Raw genomic sequence first — 17,735 nt, 5'->3', positions numbered from 1 at the left:
TCACTCGCCACCTTTTCTCCCACACAACTGCAGGCTCACTGAAGATTCCTATTGCTCTACTCGTAGGACTTGGTAGATTTGTCACGCAGTAGGTCCTCAACATATTCCTCTTTTATAAGCAAATAAACTATCCATTCTTAGGCCCAGAGAGTTGGCCTAGGCTTGTTTGGGGTTGCTGACTCTCATGCAGCTAGTCTGAAAATTTCATAGCTTTAAACTACACATTATCCAGGATCTTCAGGGAAAATGCTTTTTAGCCGCAAAGAGGAGTGGAGGAGCAAGGCTGGAGCCTAGTTATTTCCCCACGTATTGAGTGCGAGCACCTGGTGATTTCTCATCTGGCATCCTTTCTTGGACAAGTTGGAAGCCAGTTAAAACAAGAGTCAGGCTAAGTAAACCAAACCCCATCTTTATGCATTACTCCCCACCTAGATGATGATACTCGGAAGCTTGGACCAAGGTCAAAATTGTTATTTTATTTTAACAATGGAAGAGTCAACCTAAGGTTAAACAAACACAAGGAACTTCAATATTGCAATACATGAGTGGATTCCAGGAATGGTCCTTATCAGTATGAAATCTGTAGGGATAAATTTTATTTTGTTAAAATTTAATTTAAATTCTAATCTCCTAAAATACAAATTAACTTATATGGATTTGTAAAAGGGAAATTACCATTTTATCTGGCACTTAGGGACCTTGTCTACACCTGTGATCAAAGCCTGACTATGCTTTGAAAATGAAATATTCTCTTTAGGTGTCTGGAATGAAATTCCTCTTTGTTGCATACTCACCGCCCCCCCCCCCCAGCTCACATTCTTTGCCCTCTGCAGACTGCCCCCAGATGGACCAGTCTGTGTTCACCTTGATATGAATGACTCCATCTCCTGAAATCTGACCTTAACTTTCTCAAGTACCAGTCTTTATAAATTTTTAATTTAATTAATTATAAATGTAATACAAACAGAACACATGGGGAAAATTATACATAATACCAATGTCTTAAGAGCTATAATCTTGTCTGAATGTTCCCTTTTACTGTATTTATATGCATATTCTTACACACTTGCAATTACAATGAATAAGTTTGCAACATGATTTTAAAAAAACCTGATTCTTATAACTCTGTCTTCTTGTGAGAGAAGATGGAAGGGGAGATGGAGGGGGAGAAGCCAGAGGGTGAGTTGGGGAGGTAGAGGTGGAATGAGAGGGGAAGGAGGGAAGGAGGGAAGGGAGAGATTACTGCTAATGGCTTGAAGGCTGGTGTACGAGTATAACAAAATAGTTCACTGTATTTGGATATCTGCAAAATTCTGTAAAATTAACACTCTTATCTCATGGGGGAAAAATAAGCAAGGGCAAGAAAGAGGGTTAGGCATGTACAAGACTCCTCACCAGCTGTAAGCTTGGAATTGCCAAAGTCCCATTTGTAGACCAGGGTATGGCAGATTCCCTACGGTTGCTGTTTCCTGTGGCTAACAGTTTGGTGTCAAGCTAGGTAATATTTACTTTTCAAGATTTAGACAACTCGCTCTTTCGTTCAGAGGTCGGTATTTATTTCTCTTGACCCTCTCATGGAAAAGAACGACCTCAAGAGTAGGAAAGCAGTGTTCCTTTTCCTCTGGCTCTCAGGGCCTCAACATTAGAGAGTGACGAAACCGACACATTGTATAAACATCAATCGGGAAGGCAAGAATTTCTCATATCCATCCCAAGGGTCCCACACCAACCTCACTCACTTTGGATCCAGCACCCTGAGCGATGGCCCCTAACATTTTTTTTTATGTCTTGTGATTTTTTTTTTTAATTTTGTAAAGCAAAGACTTCTTTTGTTCTGTGGTAGGAAGTTAGGTATGCAGAGCCTCCTCTAGAAATTTCTACTGAAATGCAGTTCTGAATACTGCCAAGGAACATGAAGTTTTCTTTGCTTGGTTCCTCGGGCTGACTTCCCACCCCTGTCATTTATAGTTCTCCTCACCAATTACCAGCCACCAGTGAGGATATGCACAAGGAACAAAAAGCAAATATCAAAAGAAAAAATACGCGGAAATCAAATGGGATGCAAGAATACGTACACATTGCTAAGAAACCCATTATACTTAATCACAACCTGGTTCTCCTCTATATTGTAGATATCAGAATCAACTCAGATTGTTTTTAAACCTCAACTTCAACAATTTTGTCTTTTGGGATTTTAACACCTGCTCATTCATCCTTGTTACCTTTTGGGGGAGGGTGAAGATGACTACAGAGTGTGTTCTAGGGACTGAACCACGAGGACTCTCCTGTCCTACACAGGTAGCTGGATTCCTTAGGAAGGGACCCAGTTGAAAGGGCAAGGCTGCCATTTTAACAGGGAACCGGCACGTGGCCGGTGCCACCTCCTTCATCCAGCCTCGCGTGCCCAAGAACGCGTTGAAGTTTGGGACTCTGCAGTTGAACCCCGGGCCCGAGTCTGTGTTATCGAGGCAGAGCCAGAATCCGTCAGTTCCGGGATCCCCGAATTCCAGCGCCGCGTTTCAGACCCGGGCGCTCGGTCCCCCTCGCCTGGCCGCCGGGGTTTCCGGGGGCTCGGGGCTCCAGGCGGCTGCTGCCAGGCCCGAGTGGCCCGGCGGGCGGGGGAGGGGCGCGGCGGCCGGGAGCGTGCGCGCGCACCTCACACTCCGCCGCCCGGGGACGCCCACTCGCGAGTCGGGGCGGCAGGCCGGCCCGCGCCCCCCGCAGCCGCTCGGCTCCGCTCGACCCAACCGGTGTCGGCCCCGCAGCCGCTCGGCGCTCCTCGGGCCTCCAGAGGCCAGGGACCAGCCCCGGGCCGCAGTGCCGCGCCGCCGCCGGCTAGGGCGTGCGAGCCACCCGAGGTCGGGCCCAGCCGGAGCCGCCCTGCGCCCGCCCGAGGCGCGGCTGCTCGCCCCCGCCCGCTCGCCCACCTCTCCCCGGCGGTTCGAGGAATGAGCCGGCGCCGGCCCCGGGCTGTCGGTCCGAGGGCCGAGGCCCGGCTACCTCGCACGCCGCCGAGGCGCGGGGACTCGGCTTCCGCGGCTGGGCTCGGCCGGGAAGCGGGTGGCGGGGCTCGCTGAGGAGGAGGAGGGAGGAGGAGGAGGAGGAGGAGGAGGAGCCGGGCGGGGGCGGCCGCTCGGCAGAGGAGGAAGTTCCGCTCCTGACAGAGCGCGCGGCGGCGCGGGCGCTGAGGTGTTCGGGACGCCGTCGTCCTCGCGGCCCTGGCTGAGCCTCGCCGCTGCTCCGCCCGGTTCCGCTGTTCAGAAACCGCGGAGAGATTGAGGAGTGGCGGAGCGGAGGCTCCGGACGCGATCGAGGGGACCGACCTGCTGCAAGTCAGCGTGTCGCCGGGTGCCCGCTGGGACGGCCGGCCGCCTCCGAGCATCGAGCCGGGGCGCAGGCATGGCAGAACCCACCTTGCAGCTTCTCTGCAGTGTGGCTCGCCCGATCCACTCCCGGGAATGAAGAAGAGACTCGCAATCACCCCGTGAGGCACTGAGAGCCAGATGGCGAGAGGATCTTACCGGACAGAAACCAGCGATCACTTGGGAGGTCACCCGGGCTTCTGGATGTAATCGGAGAGCGTGAAAGAGGTGGCCTCGTAAAAAAAAAAGAAAAAAAAGAAAAAAAAAGAAAAAGAAAAAAAGAAAAAAGAAAGAAAAAAAGAAAAAGAAAAAAAAAAGCACAATCCTTTGAGAGGAGGGGTAATTGAGTTTATCCGTTTTTGCCAAGGTTTTGATAAACGGTTCGATGTCTTGTACGTTTGATATAAGATGAGAACTTTCTAAAGTATTCCGTCCAACAGCCTAAGGATGACTACCCCAGCGCTGCTGCCCCTGTCTGGTCGTAGGATACCGCCTCTGAACCTGGGGCCGCCCTCCTTCCCACACCACAGGGCTACCTTGAGACTCTCCGAGAAGTTTATCCTTCTCCTTATTCTTAGTGCCTTCATCACCCTGTGTTTTGGGGCATTCTTCTTCCTTCCAGACTCTTCAAAACACAAACGCTTTGATCTGGGCTTAGAAGATGTGTTAATTCCTCACGTAGATGCCGGCAAAGGGGCTAAAAACCCCGGAGCCTTCCTGATCCATGGACCCGACGAACACAGACACAGGTTCGTTTGTTTCTCAAATTATGGTACTTTCAAATTTAGGCTCTCTCTTTGGGTAGAGTAAGGGGCAGTTCACGGCTTTTTTTTTCTCTCCCCCCCACCATCCGTAAAATGGCAGTGTTAAACGTTGCTGGCTCAGGGCTAGCTGCGTGGAGTGTAGCCTGGAAGGGTTGCAAGAGCGTCTTAGTTTTCAGACTCGGCTGCTGTGCACATCTGGGAGACGAGACCTGGGCAGTCAGCGTGCGCACATTGGGAACGTGTTGCGTTGCGTTTGGTTTCTCTGCCACCCTGTGAAGTCACTGACTCTTGACAGCTGCTAGACTTTGCTCACCCAACACGTCCCAATCCCTGGCTTGTGCTCTGATCTTTATATCTCTGACTGCTATAATTTGGCCAGTTAACCCGAACTGAGCTCTTGGGGGTATACAGAAGACGAAGTGGAAGCTCTGCTTGCAGCCTTCAAGTCATTGTTGATTTTTTTTTAAACCTAAAAGGAGACTTTGGAGGCAATTCATTTTTCCAAACGTGTCTCTTCTCCCATAAGCTAATCCTTGAATAGGTGAGGAAGAATTATGTATGTATTTCAAGTGAGACCACCGGAATGATTGAACCCCTGTCGAAAACTGGTAGTGGTTTTAACTTAAGCGTGAGGATTTTGAAAAGCCGAGGTTCAAATGTGAGCCTAAGTTAAATAATTGGCACAGTACAATGTTGTGATAAGGGCTTTCTCCGTTTGTCAGCGTAGTTAATAATCGCTTGCTTGGTGGGTCATTGACTCTTGGTTTTACCTTATGGAGTACTTCTAATATAGTTTCATACCATTTTTCTATAATTTGGGATTTTTTTGGTATTTCAACTCAGGTACGTTTAGATTTTTTTAAAAAAATTTCCCTTTGCTTTTGTAATTGAGAAAACTCTTATTTGGGAAACAGCTGCTGAAAAAATAAAACTTTTTTTTCTGTACAGCCTTATTTCCCATGGTATGTATATAAGATGTGACAAGCATTTGAGGAAAAAAAATGTATTTAAGACTGGCATCAGAGCTCTTAGACGGCAGTGATACATTAATGTCAATTAGCTATTGTGGTCAGCTGTCATGTACTAATAAGTAGCTTCCTTCATATTTGTAAATTTGTAAATGAGTAAAATTGTTAATTTTTAGTTTAATGAATTTCTGTTTAGAGAAGAAAAATTCTCTATTGGTTGAAGTTAAAATACAAGTTTGAATGAAAATGCAGATATGTGCATTTTACTGCACAATTTAAAAGGTCTATTTAAGTTTTGTAAATAACAATCCTTAAACTCTATAGCTCATGAATATATGTATGTTTATTGTTATTATTGAGAACACCTGGTTCCTGACTTTGGCGTGAGAAACAGTTATGATGGCTGAGGGGTGGTTAGTGAACCACATCCTCAGTTGGGGATAGGAAAAGTCAAGGTAGCAGATGTTACATATGTGTTGGGTTCTCTTGGTTACTGAGTGGAACGATTAGAATTCATGAAGCAAGAGTTCAAGTAGTGAAGGAGGTCTGTACTGTCTCTATCTCCACAGCGTTAACAGTTGGTATGTCTCTTCACTTTGTTACTGCTTCCTCTCATCTGAACACAGTCTATTAAGAATAATTTTACTTTGCGCAAGCAAATATATTTAAAATTAAGTATGCTTTTAAAATGACAGCGAATTACTGTGCAAATATGAACTTGATTAAGAATTCAGAAAGATAGTATTTTTATAGAATTATTTGTAACTGAGATCATACTTATTTTGTGTGATTGTAATATCATAGAAGGTGAAAATTAAGGTGTGTGTGTGTGTGTGTGTGTGTGTGTGTGTAAGGGCAAGGGCCAGGAGTGAGGAACTTCACTTTGCTAGGTAGTTGGAGGCAAATCTAGGGCATATTTCCTGTTATGGTGCTTAAGAACTGCTTGGTTAGTGTTTCTTTATGAACGCTTTAGTTAGTATATTAGGGCTTTACACTCAGTAGATTTTTTTTTTTTAGCTAATTTTTAATCAGCTCAAATGGGTTTCCTCTGTATGACAGTGACATCTACTTTACTGGTTGTACGGAATGAGATAATAACCTGCGGAGTCTTCAACATAGTTCACAGCATTCAGCCAATCACCAATAAATCTTAGGTTATTACCATTTGTTATAATTGGAATATTATAATTCTGACTCTGCTTTAAGCATTTTATGTTTCTGAAAAGCTAGGTACAGTTTGATAAATATTTTAAGAGTACACAGAACGTTACTATCAAAAGGAGCATTTTTCAACTATATTAGTTTATGACTGAATTGTTAGTTAGCAATAAATACTGTTTAGACTGCCAATCAAAGTTAGTGGACCTTCCCTAAGTGGTTTTGTTTTGGGAGGTAGAAAGTTGTTGTCAGAGCAATCAGAATTCATAGCATTTGGAGCCACCTGGGCGAGCAATGAGAATGGGAAGGTTCCAGGGGGAGGGGCTCTGATGAAACTGGAGTGGAAGAGAGCTAAATGGAGTGTGGGATGGGAGGACGGGAAGCAAGCAATGTTCCAGTGACCGTGGTAGTAGACAGTGTAGTGTGGCCAGGTGAGGAGAGAGATGGCGGTGTGGCTTACAGTTCCTGGCTGTCCCCTAGTCACAGGAGCCCGAGTTAGTTATTAGCATGCACAGAGTGGGAGCTTCATGAGAAAGGCTGCATTTCTGACTTTCTAATTCTAAGAGAATTTGAGGCTAGAGTAACACTCCAGTGTGTGTTTTCAGTTGAGATCTGGCTCCCTCTGGTTCCCTCTTGACAGGCTTGTGCTCTCCATTTTATGTCACCTACTTAAGGTGTCAAATAAGTAATATAATAAATCAATACTTAGCCTGCTGGTAGTTAAGTCTCTAGGCTGGATTCAAGGGTCTGTTCTAAGTATTTTGATCTTCTGAGTAGCCTATGGGAAGTCACTGAACCAAAGGAACACCATCATATTGAATTTAAAAACAAAACCAACTACTTTAGTATAGGAGGACAGCCAAGGTTTGAGGGTCTAGGAACAGAGTATTGACTTAGGCCATAGTAGTGATATTAGGGAAGAAAAGAAGTTAGTGGAGAAATGAAATTGAGTTAAGTTTTTGAGACCCATGGTTGGCTGAATATAAGGCTAAGTAAGATAGGAGGAGGGAGTCCAGGGTAGGAGGAGGGAGCCATGGGAGGAGGAGGGGTCCAGGGTAGGAGGAGGAGTCTAGGGTAGGAGAAGGAGTCCAGGGTAGGAGGAGGGGTCCAGGGTAGGAGGAAGAGTCCTGGGTAGGAGAAGGAGTCCAGGGTAGGAGGAGGGAGCCATGGGAGGAGGAGGGGTCTAGGGTAGGAGGAGGAGTCTAGGGTAGGATGCAAGAATCAAGGCAGGAGGAGCTAGTCCAGGGTAGGAGGAGGGAGTCCAAGGTAATTTCTGAGTTTCTGGTTTACATGGTCTTGGATTAGTACAAAAGTTTTTTTTATTATTTACTTTTTTTAAATTTATTTTTAAATTGTTTTTGCCTTTATTTATATAATTGATATGTGAAAATAATATATTTGCTTGAGGATACCTTAGCATGTTCCCTTTTGTTAAGTGATTTATAAATTTCTGATAAGCTTTTTATATGTTTATTAAGCATGTTTATAAAAATATTTATAAAGTCTTTCAGTCAACTGTCAAGGTGATAAAAGCACAAACAATATGTTGGGTACTATTTTAAAGTGTGTTGCTTTTGTTTATGCTGCATTTGTTTAACTCTGTGAAGCTGTGATTTTTTTTGCCTGTCTAAAATGCCTGATGGTCTAATAAAGAACTGAACAGCCAATAGCGAGGCAGGAGCAAGGATAGGCGGGGCTGGCAGGGAGAGAGGATAAGTAGAAGGAAAAACAGAAAAAAAGAACAAGGGGAGGAGACTTCTGGGGCCAGCCAGCCATGGAGTAAGAGTGCAAGTAAGATACACAGAAGTAAGAAAAGGAAAGAGCCCAGAGGCAAAAGGTAGACAGGATAATTTAAGAAAAAATAAGAAACAAGCCAAACTAAGGCCTGGCGATTATAAGAAAGAATAAGACTCCGTGTGTCATGTATTTGGGAGCTGAATGGTTGGCCCCTCAAAAGAGCCCCAAAGGGTAAAACAACAACACACAGCAACAATACCAGTAGTTTAAAATTACATTTGTGATTTTAAATCACCATAAATAGAATTTATTTTAGAGTGTGCATTAGTGTTATTATAACATGCACTGATTTATGTAAAGTGTCATCTTTCTAGTTTGTGTATGTTAAGACAGTTTCAATTCACTTATCAATCTTTCATTTTGAAACTGACATTTACTTAGATAAATGATAAACAGATGAGCTTGAGCCCCTCCACTTGCATGCGTGCATGTGTGTTTAAAACGTTGAACATATATTTGCAAATTATCCTTTAGTCAGGATCATGTTAGCTTGAATTAAATACTTGAGAGTCATGTGTGTTTATTTCTGGTAGTTTTCTTAAAGGGGAAAATGTAGGATTTAGAGTAGAAGGATTGAAAGTGAAATTGTGGTTTTATTTGGTGGCTATATGACAGTGTCCTAGATGTAATCATTTTGAACCTGTAGTGGCCATTGCTAGTTAGTTACATCAGACAAAATGAATACTTTAGCTGGATGTAGAGATGACTTAATAAGACACTCTGGAAGCAGAGGCAGATAGATCTATGTTGAGTTCAAGGCTGGCCTGGACTACCTAATGAGGTTCAGACTACCCAGGGCTATATAGTGGGATGTTGTCTCAAAAACAAAACACAAACCCAAACAAAAAATAAAACCCCACAAAAAGTGCTGCAATGAGAGATTCTTGAATTCTCTCCTTTTTAAGATTTATTTTTAATTAATGTGAGTGTCTTTCTGTGTGTATGCCATGTTTGTGCAGGTACATGCAAAGGCCAGACAGGCATTAGATCCCCAGTAGCTGGTGTTTTATAGGCCATTGTGAGCTGTTGGATGTAGGTCCTGGGGTTTGAACCTGTGTGCTCTTAACCACTGAACCATCTCTCCATTCCTTTGGATTCTCTATTCACATCGTGTTTGCTGTTTTTTGCTTATGATTCATTATTACTTTTTAGTGTATGTATTGGTTATTTTTATAGTCACTGTGACTAAATGCTTCACAAGAAGTAACTTAAAGGCAGAAGGGTTTATTTTGCCTCACAGTTGAGGAACACAGCTCATTGCATGACAGTGGGAGCAGCTTGGTGTGGAGTGCTCAGGAAGCAGAGAAAGGCATTCTGGTGTGTGTCTGGCTTTCTCCTTTTTCTCTTTTTATTTAGACCTTGATCTAGTCCATGGGATGGTACTCCCTAACTTTAGCTGGGTATTTTTTTTCTCAGTTAAATGTTTCTGGAACATTCTGGAAATGTCCTGGAACACCGTGGACAGACATACCTGGAGGTGTGCCTTGTAATGGAGTTGAGGAAGCCCAGAGTGAGCGAAACCCTGTTGGAGCTCCTAAAGAGCCCCTAAGAACACTGGATAGCAGACATATAGCTACAGGATTTGGCATATGTCCTGTCTGATTTCAGTCTTGCTTTGGCCCTATCTTTCTTTGCTATGCTCTTATTCCTAACTGTAGGAGTGGTGTAGCACAGATTCTAATTGGTCTTAAGTAAAAAACCAGAATCAGATATCAGGGGGTGAAAGCTGAGAGATCAGAGAAGCAGTGCAGCCAGCCACCTTTACTGAATCCTTAGACTGAAGAGCTGATCCTGTCTCCACAAACCCTCAAACTGCATCTGAGTTCCTGTTTCCTTCTGCCTTATATTCCTCTCTCCACCCAGCTAAATCACTTCCTGTCTCCACCTCTCTGGTGCTGGGATTAAAGGTGTGAGCCATCATCTCCCTCCAGGATATTTGAGACTGAATAAACCTGAATGAATGAATGAATGAATGAATGAATAAACATACTGAATAAATAAAATAGGGTAGCCTAGGGTGGCCTTGAACTCACAGAGATCCCTCTGCCTCTGTCTCCCTGTCTCCCAAATGTTGGGATTAAAGGTGCATGCCACCACTGCCTGACCTCTATGGCTAAGGAATGACTTAACTCGGCACTCTGATCTTTGGGAAGTTTTATTTGTTACATTTCAAACAAAATATCACTACAGAGTAGGAATGTTTATTCTGTGCCATTGTAAATGAAAATATATAACTTGCTTTGTTTTAGATTTTATTGGATGAGAGACTTATGGTTAAGAGATTACCTCGAGTCTCAAAAGAGACCTTAGTTGGTGAATCGTGTTGAAACTGTTAAGACTCTGAAGACTTCTGAAGTTGAAATGAATATATTTTGCATTATAAATCAGCCATAAGCCTACTGGGGATGGAGGTAGAATAAAGACTAGAGTAATGTGTTTGGGCAAACTGACAAGCAGGTAGACTTGTGATGGTAAATTTCAATTGTCAACTCAATTGAAAAACCTAGCTCATTAATGAGGCACTGCCACGTCCTGCATGGCTTGGGTCCTGACTAGGGGCAGTGAGGAAATGGAAGAAAGGACTTACACAAGACACATGTTCAGAGCAGCTGGGATCAGGTGAGAGTGAACACATTCTGATGGAATGGCCGCCACCATCTCGGCAATCCAAACTCTCATTAAGCTCATGTACAGCATAAGAGGAGGAGTTGGCTAGTTTCGGCAGGGGGCCTCTGGAGGCAAACAATCTCCAGCTGTAAACATGGAGAGAAAGCTACAGTTGCTAGCTTTTATACACCCTGATTGCTTACCAGTTAACACTCAGACTTTCTGAGCCTGACCCATATGTAAAGGTCCTCTGCAAGAGCAGTGCATCATCCTCTTAACTGCCGAGCTTTAATTTACTAATAACTGAGATTCTTTGCTTATGTCTGCCATGTCTACAATTTAAGCTTACTCATGTACCTTTCCTTGCTAATATTCCCCCCCCCCCTTTTTGCTCTCTCTCATAATTAATCTGGGCAAGAGGAGTGAGTAGTAACCATGCCACAGGCTCAATGTTCTGCTGTAGTGAAATTTCCTCTGCTCAACACATTAGTTCATTCCTTTTGAATTCATCTCTGCTCAAGTTATCTAGACACAGGCAGAACACAGCCATATTCTTTGCCAGAATGTAGTTTGAATGCCCTCTAGTCCAGTTTCCAGCCGAGTATTTCTGTTTGAGGCCTTGTGAACTTTGTGAACTGTGACTTCACTGTCTGCATTTTTATTGGCTCTTTGGTCCTCTGCACTCCCACCATAATGACCTGTTAAGTTCCATAGGGAATCACTCAGGAACTTAAACTCTTGCCACTTTTGATTCCTGTTGCCCAAATACATAGCAAAAAATTATATGTATATATATATATATATATTAGGTATAGACAGAAAATATTTATTTATAGAAAATCAGATTTAAAATTATTTAAAAACTGTTCTTTGGATTTCATATGACCTTACCATTTATTAAGCACAAAACAAGTTTGTATATTAATGATACGTATGTGTTTATTTTTACATAAAGAATTAAATTTGTGGCCACTTTAAAAAAGAAATCTTAACTGAATATTTGATACTGCAGTAGATAGAACATCTTCATTTTTTAGAGTTGATTAGTATTTTAATTTTATAATCATCAGTGTTGAGAATGCTGCTTCACATAAATTAGTGTGAAATAGCAAATGTACAAGAATATCTTTGTACATTTTACATGCACTTATTTCTTTGTTTATTTAATATGTGCATCTGAGCATGCACATGCCTCAGGGCTCATGTGGAAGCCTTGTGGATGTCAGGACAGCTGTGGGAGTTGGTTTTCTCTTACCACCATGTAGAGGATTGAACTCAGGTCATCAGGCTTGATGGCAGGTGCATTTATCCAACTGGCCCACAGAAAGCACGTTTAAAGTCTTTACAGAAATGGCTGGAAATTGTGCCATAATCCCAAGCCAAAATTCAGTTAGTGATTTTTAAAATAAAACTCGTCAGCACCTGAAATAACATCTCTAAAAATGAAACTTTTTTTTTCCCTTGGTCTTTTGAGACAGGGTTTCTCTGTGTAACAGCCCTGGCTATCCTGGAACTTACTTTGTAGACCAAGCTGGCCTTGAACTCACCTGCCTCTACCTCCTGAGTGCTGGGATTAAAGCGTGCACCACCACCATTCAACAAAATCAAACATTTTAGCATTTTATACAAAGATAAACTAATACATACTGATTAAAATATTAGAAGACTTTGTTTTTCTTGATTGAATTTTTTTCACGTTTAAGTAAAAATATATGTACAAGAAGAGCATTGCTGCTCATAACATGCAGTGCTTTTGAAGCTGAGTTTCAGCAAGAGTTTATTGCATTGCATGGGCTATGGTGCCATGTACAGTATAGTGTCTGTGTTGTGTGTTCAGAGTCACGGTTGCAGTGAAGTCATGTGATGCAGCTTAGTAAGCATCGCTAGGAACTCCCCAGATTCACTACGTTTGTTGTTGAATGTGTCTTTGGTTATTGCATATTTATTGTTGCCCTATTTTCATGCTCCCTACATTCAGTTACATGTTTCCATCTGTGGTTGTGACCCACATTTTAAGAAGCAGAGTTATACTCACAGATCCAAAGTCTTGCAAATTTCTCCTGTAAACCAGTTCTAAAGGACTATAAACTACGTAGACAGGCTGTCACGGCAGTGGCAGACCTACTTCTTGCTTCCAGCTGTCTGTGTTAGTTACTTCTTGTGTGCTGTGACAAGGAAGCAGGGTAGAGTGTTTATTTTGTCTTTTAGCTTAGAGTGCAGTGGTAGGGAAGGCAAGATGGGAGGAGTTTGGCTCATGGTCCTGGCCAAGAAGTGGAAGAAGGGAATATGAGTGTTCCATCTGGAGTTTTCCTTTCTCTGTTGTTGTTTAGTTCCTGACCCCAGCCAGTGGAATGGAACTCCCCATATTCAGGGTGGGTTCCTCCATCTAACTGACCCTCTTTGGAAATCATACAGACACACTCAATGGAGTGCCTTATTAACACCCTCAATGTTTCTTATTCCAACCAAGTTCATAATTAAAATGAACCATTATAGTACGAGAGTTAGACTGTAAATATCAGTATTGCAATTTTAATTTTCTTTCCATTTTTACTCACTTGATCCCTCTTCTTTGTCTTTGGACCCCTAACATGTTTATTTTATTTTTTGAGACAGGTCTTGCTATGTAGCTCAGACTTTCCTGTCTCAGTCTCCCAGCGTGTCAGAATAACACTTATTTATACATAAAGCGTTTTGGTCCTTTTGCAGGTTTGCTATTTTGTCTTCTAGTAAGTCTGTTGGATGTTCCATGACCTTTGTAATGTATCCCCCACTTAGCTCTTAGTTGTTTGCCTTGCTTCTCTTTACTTAGATGTGGAATTATATACAGTCTGTGTATACTTTATACTTCTGAACAACATACTAGAGTATGTGTCTTTACCATTATTGTTCTTTGGCTAAGAATATTGACTGAATACCCTTTTCAGCTCTGTAATTGGAGAGCAGTAGTCTGTCTTCATAGACTTAACTTTCATGGCTGTAGGTTTTATGCAGTTCTCAGATTAAGAATACAGTTGGCAGTATGGATAGACTCTGATTCCTTCTTCACTCAGTGTAGTTCTTACTGGTTCCTCTGCACAGCTTCTCCAGTAATTGCTCTCGGGTGGAATGACGGTGATTGGAAGATGATGTAAGAGATGTGAAGGGCTCTGTATAAATTTTATATATGTATATATATATACATACACACATATATACATATATACATACATACATATACACACACACACACACACACACACACACACACACACACACACATACATCGCGTGGAGGTTCGGACCAATCTTGGGCAGACTATTGGCCCTTCACTGAGATTCGGAGTACTTGCTAGGGAGGTAGATTGAGTATTAAGGAAGGCCTGGTTGTTTTAATTCCAAGTATGGTTATAGATTAGTGAATCGTTTGTCTGGATCCTGATGCCAACTTTTTGGTGGCTGGCTTGTTTTTGTTTTTTAATGATCTGAGTTTTTCATTTTTCTCTGCTTTAAATCATTTCTAGTTTTTTTTTTTTTTCACAAGTCTAGTCTGGGAGATCCCCAAGATCTATGTAAAAACCGGGTGTAGCCATGAACCTGAGACTCAGCACTGTAGGGAATGGAGACAGGACACTCACTGGGGCTTGCTGGCCAGCCAGCCTAGCCAAAAAATAAAGTAAAGTAAAGACCTCTAGGTTCAGGGAGAGATCCTGTTTGAAAGGTGAGGAGGAATTGAGCAGGGGCTCCGACAGTGTCTTCCTGCTGCCACCATCATACGCGCACACATTTATCTCACATACGCGCGCACACACGTGAGTAAAATGTTGAAACAAATGAAACGACTTTTGTATATTATTCTTTCTCATTAGTGTAAAACAGTAATTTATTGAATGTATGTGACATCTTGAAGGAAGAGTTAAGTATATTTGCAAAAATGCTTCTAAGTGCCATTTTTTGGAGTTGGGTACGGTCACACTGATTTACTATCTAAGCTGTGAGAATAGATTTTGGGAAAAGCAGAGTCCTTGAGTAACTGAGCTCCTTAAGGGTTTTCACTGCTACTGAGGCACAAGTTACCTTTGGCTTAAGATACCATTTTCTAGCCTTAATATTGAGAGATGTTCCTGAAAAGATCTGCTTTCTTTTGTTCTGCAAATCTTATAAGTTAGGCACTATATTTTTTTAAAGGGAATAGGGTAATCTGGAAACAATATGGATTATTATTTTGCCTTTTGTATTTTGACATTTACATATTTATAAAATCCTCTATTTTTGTAACTCTCTTGGTTTCTCCTTACTTTATTATTCAGCAAATATTTTAAGTTTTTATTATGTACCAAGTAATATGCTACATATTGGGAATTATTATGGAATAATTTTTAATTTTGACAGTTGACACTACTGAAATCCAAATTTTAGATTTAAATCTTACTGTCGTTCTTAATGCATTCACCTCTGTGAGAGGTTCTGCTTTGATATTTGGATCACTAGTATTATTTGTGTTTAGGTTAGTCACTGCTTTTGCTTTTCATTTTGTTTTCTCTGATATATTTTATGTCATTAACTTGGTATTTTGATTATGGACTAGGCTATTTGGTAATAAGTGGCAGATATGCCTAAGGTTTCTTTTTCTTTTCTTTTTCTTCTTTTTTGATTAGTAGTGGATCCTAACATTTGAAAAAAAAGAGGCCAAGCATAGACATAAATTTTTGTGCTTTAAACCGTTTGTAACTTGTGTACTTGTAGGTACTGTAGCTTATCTGTGCACTTACTTTTTGAGTGTGCATGTACTTGAGTGTGGTAAGGCAAGCATGATGAAAAGTTTGTGTTTGGTATGTGTCTGCTAATGTGTCTATTCAAAATGTGAGGCATTTTTCTATTATTTTTTGATGCTACAATCCTTTTCATAACCCGGAATTTTTCCTCTGGATATAAAGCTGGTGGCAGCACAGCCGGGTGCGGTAACCTCCAGCGCTGGCTCTTTTGCAAACATACTGAAAATGTAAATTGATTGAAACTTCAGAAGGACATTTAGCTATCCTGACTAATTTACGTGTGTATTTCTTGTTTCTGCAAGTCTAGGAAATTATCTTAGGGAAAACCTTGCAACACTATACAAAGGTTGAAGAATGCCCTTGAAGCTGTAACATGACAGGATTAATGATCCAAATGTTTGTCAGTGAGTATTAGTTAATAAATTCTAGTGGCTTCATGTATGCAGAGGTCTTATACTTTTACAACTTCTATAGATCTTCCTAGTTACTACCAATAAAATCACAGTTTTCATAGTTTTAGTGTATTAGTATCTCAAGTTAAGTCCCCGCATATCAGTCTTGTTTTTCATGAAGTTAAGAGCATACATACCATTAACAGTGAATGCTAGGTACGCATAGAGTTCTTCGCATTTTTTTATTTCAGTTGAAGATTTATCTTTGAAGTCAGATTTTGGCCCGACACTGTCATTTTAAGTACTTTATATGTTCATAACATGTTTCACACATTTTCAACATTATTGTGATTTGAATATATTGCCATTTTGGGGGTTTGTTTCAATTATATTTATCCACTTAGATACTCTGTTGTGTAGTTAGCTCAGAAGTTATATGCTTCTCAGTTGATAGATTTTTAGAAAAGATTCATTCTGTAGAAGCATTTGGCGTGTATTATTAGGTGCATTTATTTTTCTTCAAGATTAAAATGTACAATTACTGGGTTGCAGTGTTGTTTCAGTAACCTGTGACATTCAGAGCTCTGGGCTGACACTTCAACTTCTGTGTTTATAAACCCCGGTATTACTCCACTAAAGATCAGTTTTACTTTGTATTTACTTGATTTTTTATAAAGTGAGAATATTTGTGAACAAATTTCTTGGTTGTTTAGGTTTTGTATTCTTTGAGACTTTCTCAGCCTCCCGAGTATTCCTGGGGTGACATGTGTGTGCTACTACACCCAGCTATGCTGATTTCCTCTTTGGGGTTTTGGCCTTTTTTTTCCATATCTGTAGAAATTACACTTTCTATGTGAGCCCTTTTGTTAAGTATATTAGGGTCTCTTCTTGCTATGGAGTCTATGCTGCTTACTTTTGTGAACTCGACACAAACTAGAGTCATCTGGGAAGAGGGACTCTTAGCTGAGGAATTCCCTGCATTGGATTGACTTGTGGTCATTGCAAGTTGATGTATGAGGGCCAGTTCACTGAGGGGTGTCATCCTGGGCAGGTGGACCTGCACTGCATAGAGGTAGCCGGACTGACTGATGGAGCAGCAAGTCAATAAGCAGCATTCCATGGTCTCTGTGTCTGTTCCTGCCTTGATTTCCCTCAGTGGTGTGCTGTACCCTGTCAGAGGGATAAACCTGGCCTCCCCCAGGTTACAAGAGAGGGCCGGTACCTTGCTTTTGTGTTCTGTAGCTTTAGTTTTATATAAGTTTAACATTTTAATGGGATTTGAAATGGTTAGCATTTTCTTTTATGGTCTTACTTATGGGTTTTTTATTAGAAAGTTTTCCTGAAGTTACAGCCAACACTTTCCATTCTGGTGTTTTTAAATTTTGCTTTTCATTTCTAAGCATTTAATTATTGGTATTGATTTTTGTATATGATAAATAGTGAGGAACTGGTATGTTTTCATATCACCCATATATTTTCCATAGGAGTGTCTCCTTGTCTCTGCTTCACGTAGTGAGGAGTCCTTTCTATAGATTTTTGATACTACTCATACTGTATGAAAAGCTTCATAGACTTGTAGATTTCTTTATGAGTTTTGTTTTCTTGGATCTATTATATATTACCCACTGGGATAATGTAGTTTAGATGAGGTTAGATTAGATCAAGTGTGTTCTTCAAAACTTCTCACATTAATAATTTAATGTGATTCAGATAAAATTCACCTAACATGAAACTAACCATTTTAAAGTGATGACTTACTTAATGGCATTTGTAGATGAAATATTATTCAACTACCATCCCTAATTTGAAAACAGTTTCAGCACATCAAAAGGAATCACTATTTCCTGTGAAGATAGACTTTCTAGTTTTTGTATCCATCTGTCAGAATTTTGATAAGAGATTACGGTAAATCTGAGGGTTGCTTTGGATACTAT

At 41.2% G+C, this 17,735-nt stretch overlaps 1 protein-coding gene across 1 annotated transcript in view; it reads left to right on the top strand.

The window, feature by feature from the left end:
• Nucleotides 1–3,646: 3,646 nt before the first annotated feature.
• Nucleotides 3,647–17,735, top strand: part of Man1a2 (mannosidase alpha class 1A member 2) — a 112,156-nt gene continuing 98,067 nt past the window's right edge. Inside the window, exon 1 of the mRNA XM_038311169.2 lies at nt 3,647–4,111. Within this exon, the coding sequence (XP_038167097.1) occupies nt 3,810–4,111 (302 nt within the window). The 5' untranslated portion in view covers nt 3,647–3,809. The remainder of the gene's footprint in view (nt 4,112–17,735) is intronic.

Source organism: Arvicola amphibius, chromosome 14 (genome assembly GCF_903992535.2).
Source record: "Arvicola amphibius chromosome 14, mArvAmp1.2, whole genome shotgun sequence".
In the NCBI taxonomy this organism is placed as follows: domain Eukaryota; kingdom Metazoa; phylum Chordata; class Mammalia; order Rodentia; family Cricetidae; genus Arvicola; species Arvicola amphibius.
The sequence above is the reverse complement of the archived record's forward strand: the minus strand, read 5'-3'. Positions and strand labels throughout refer to the sequence as shown.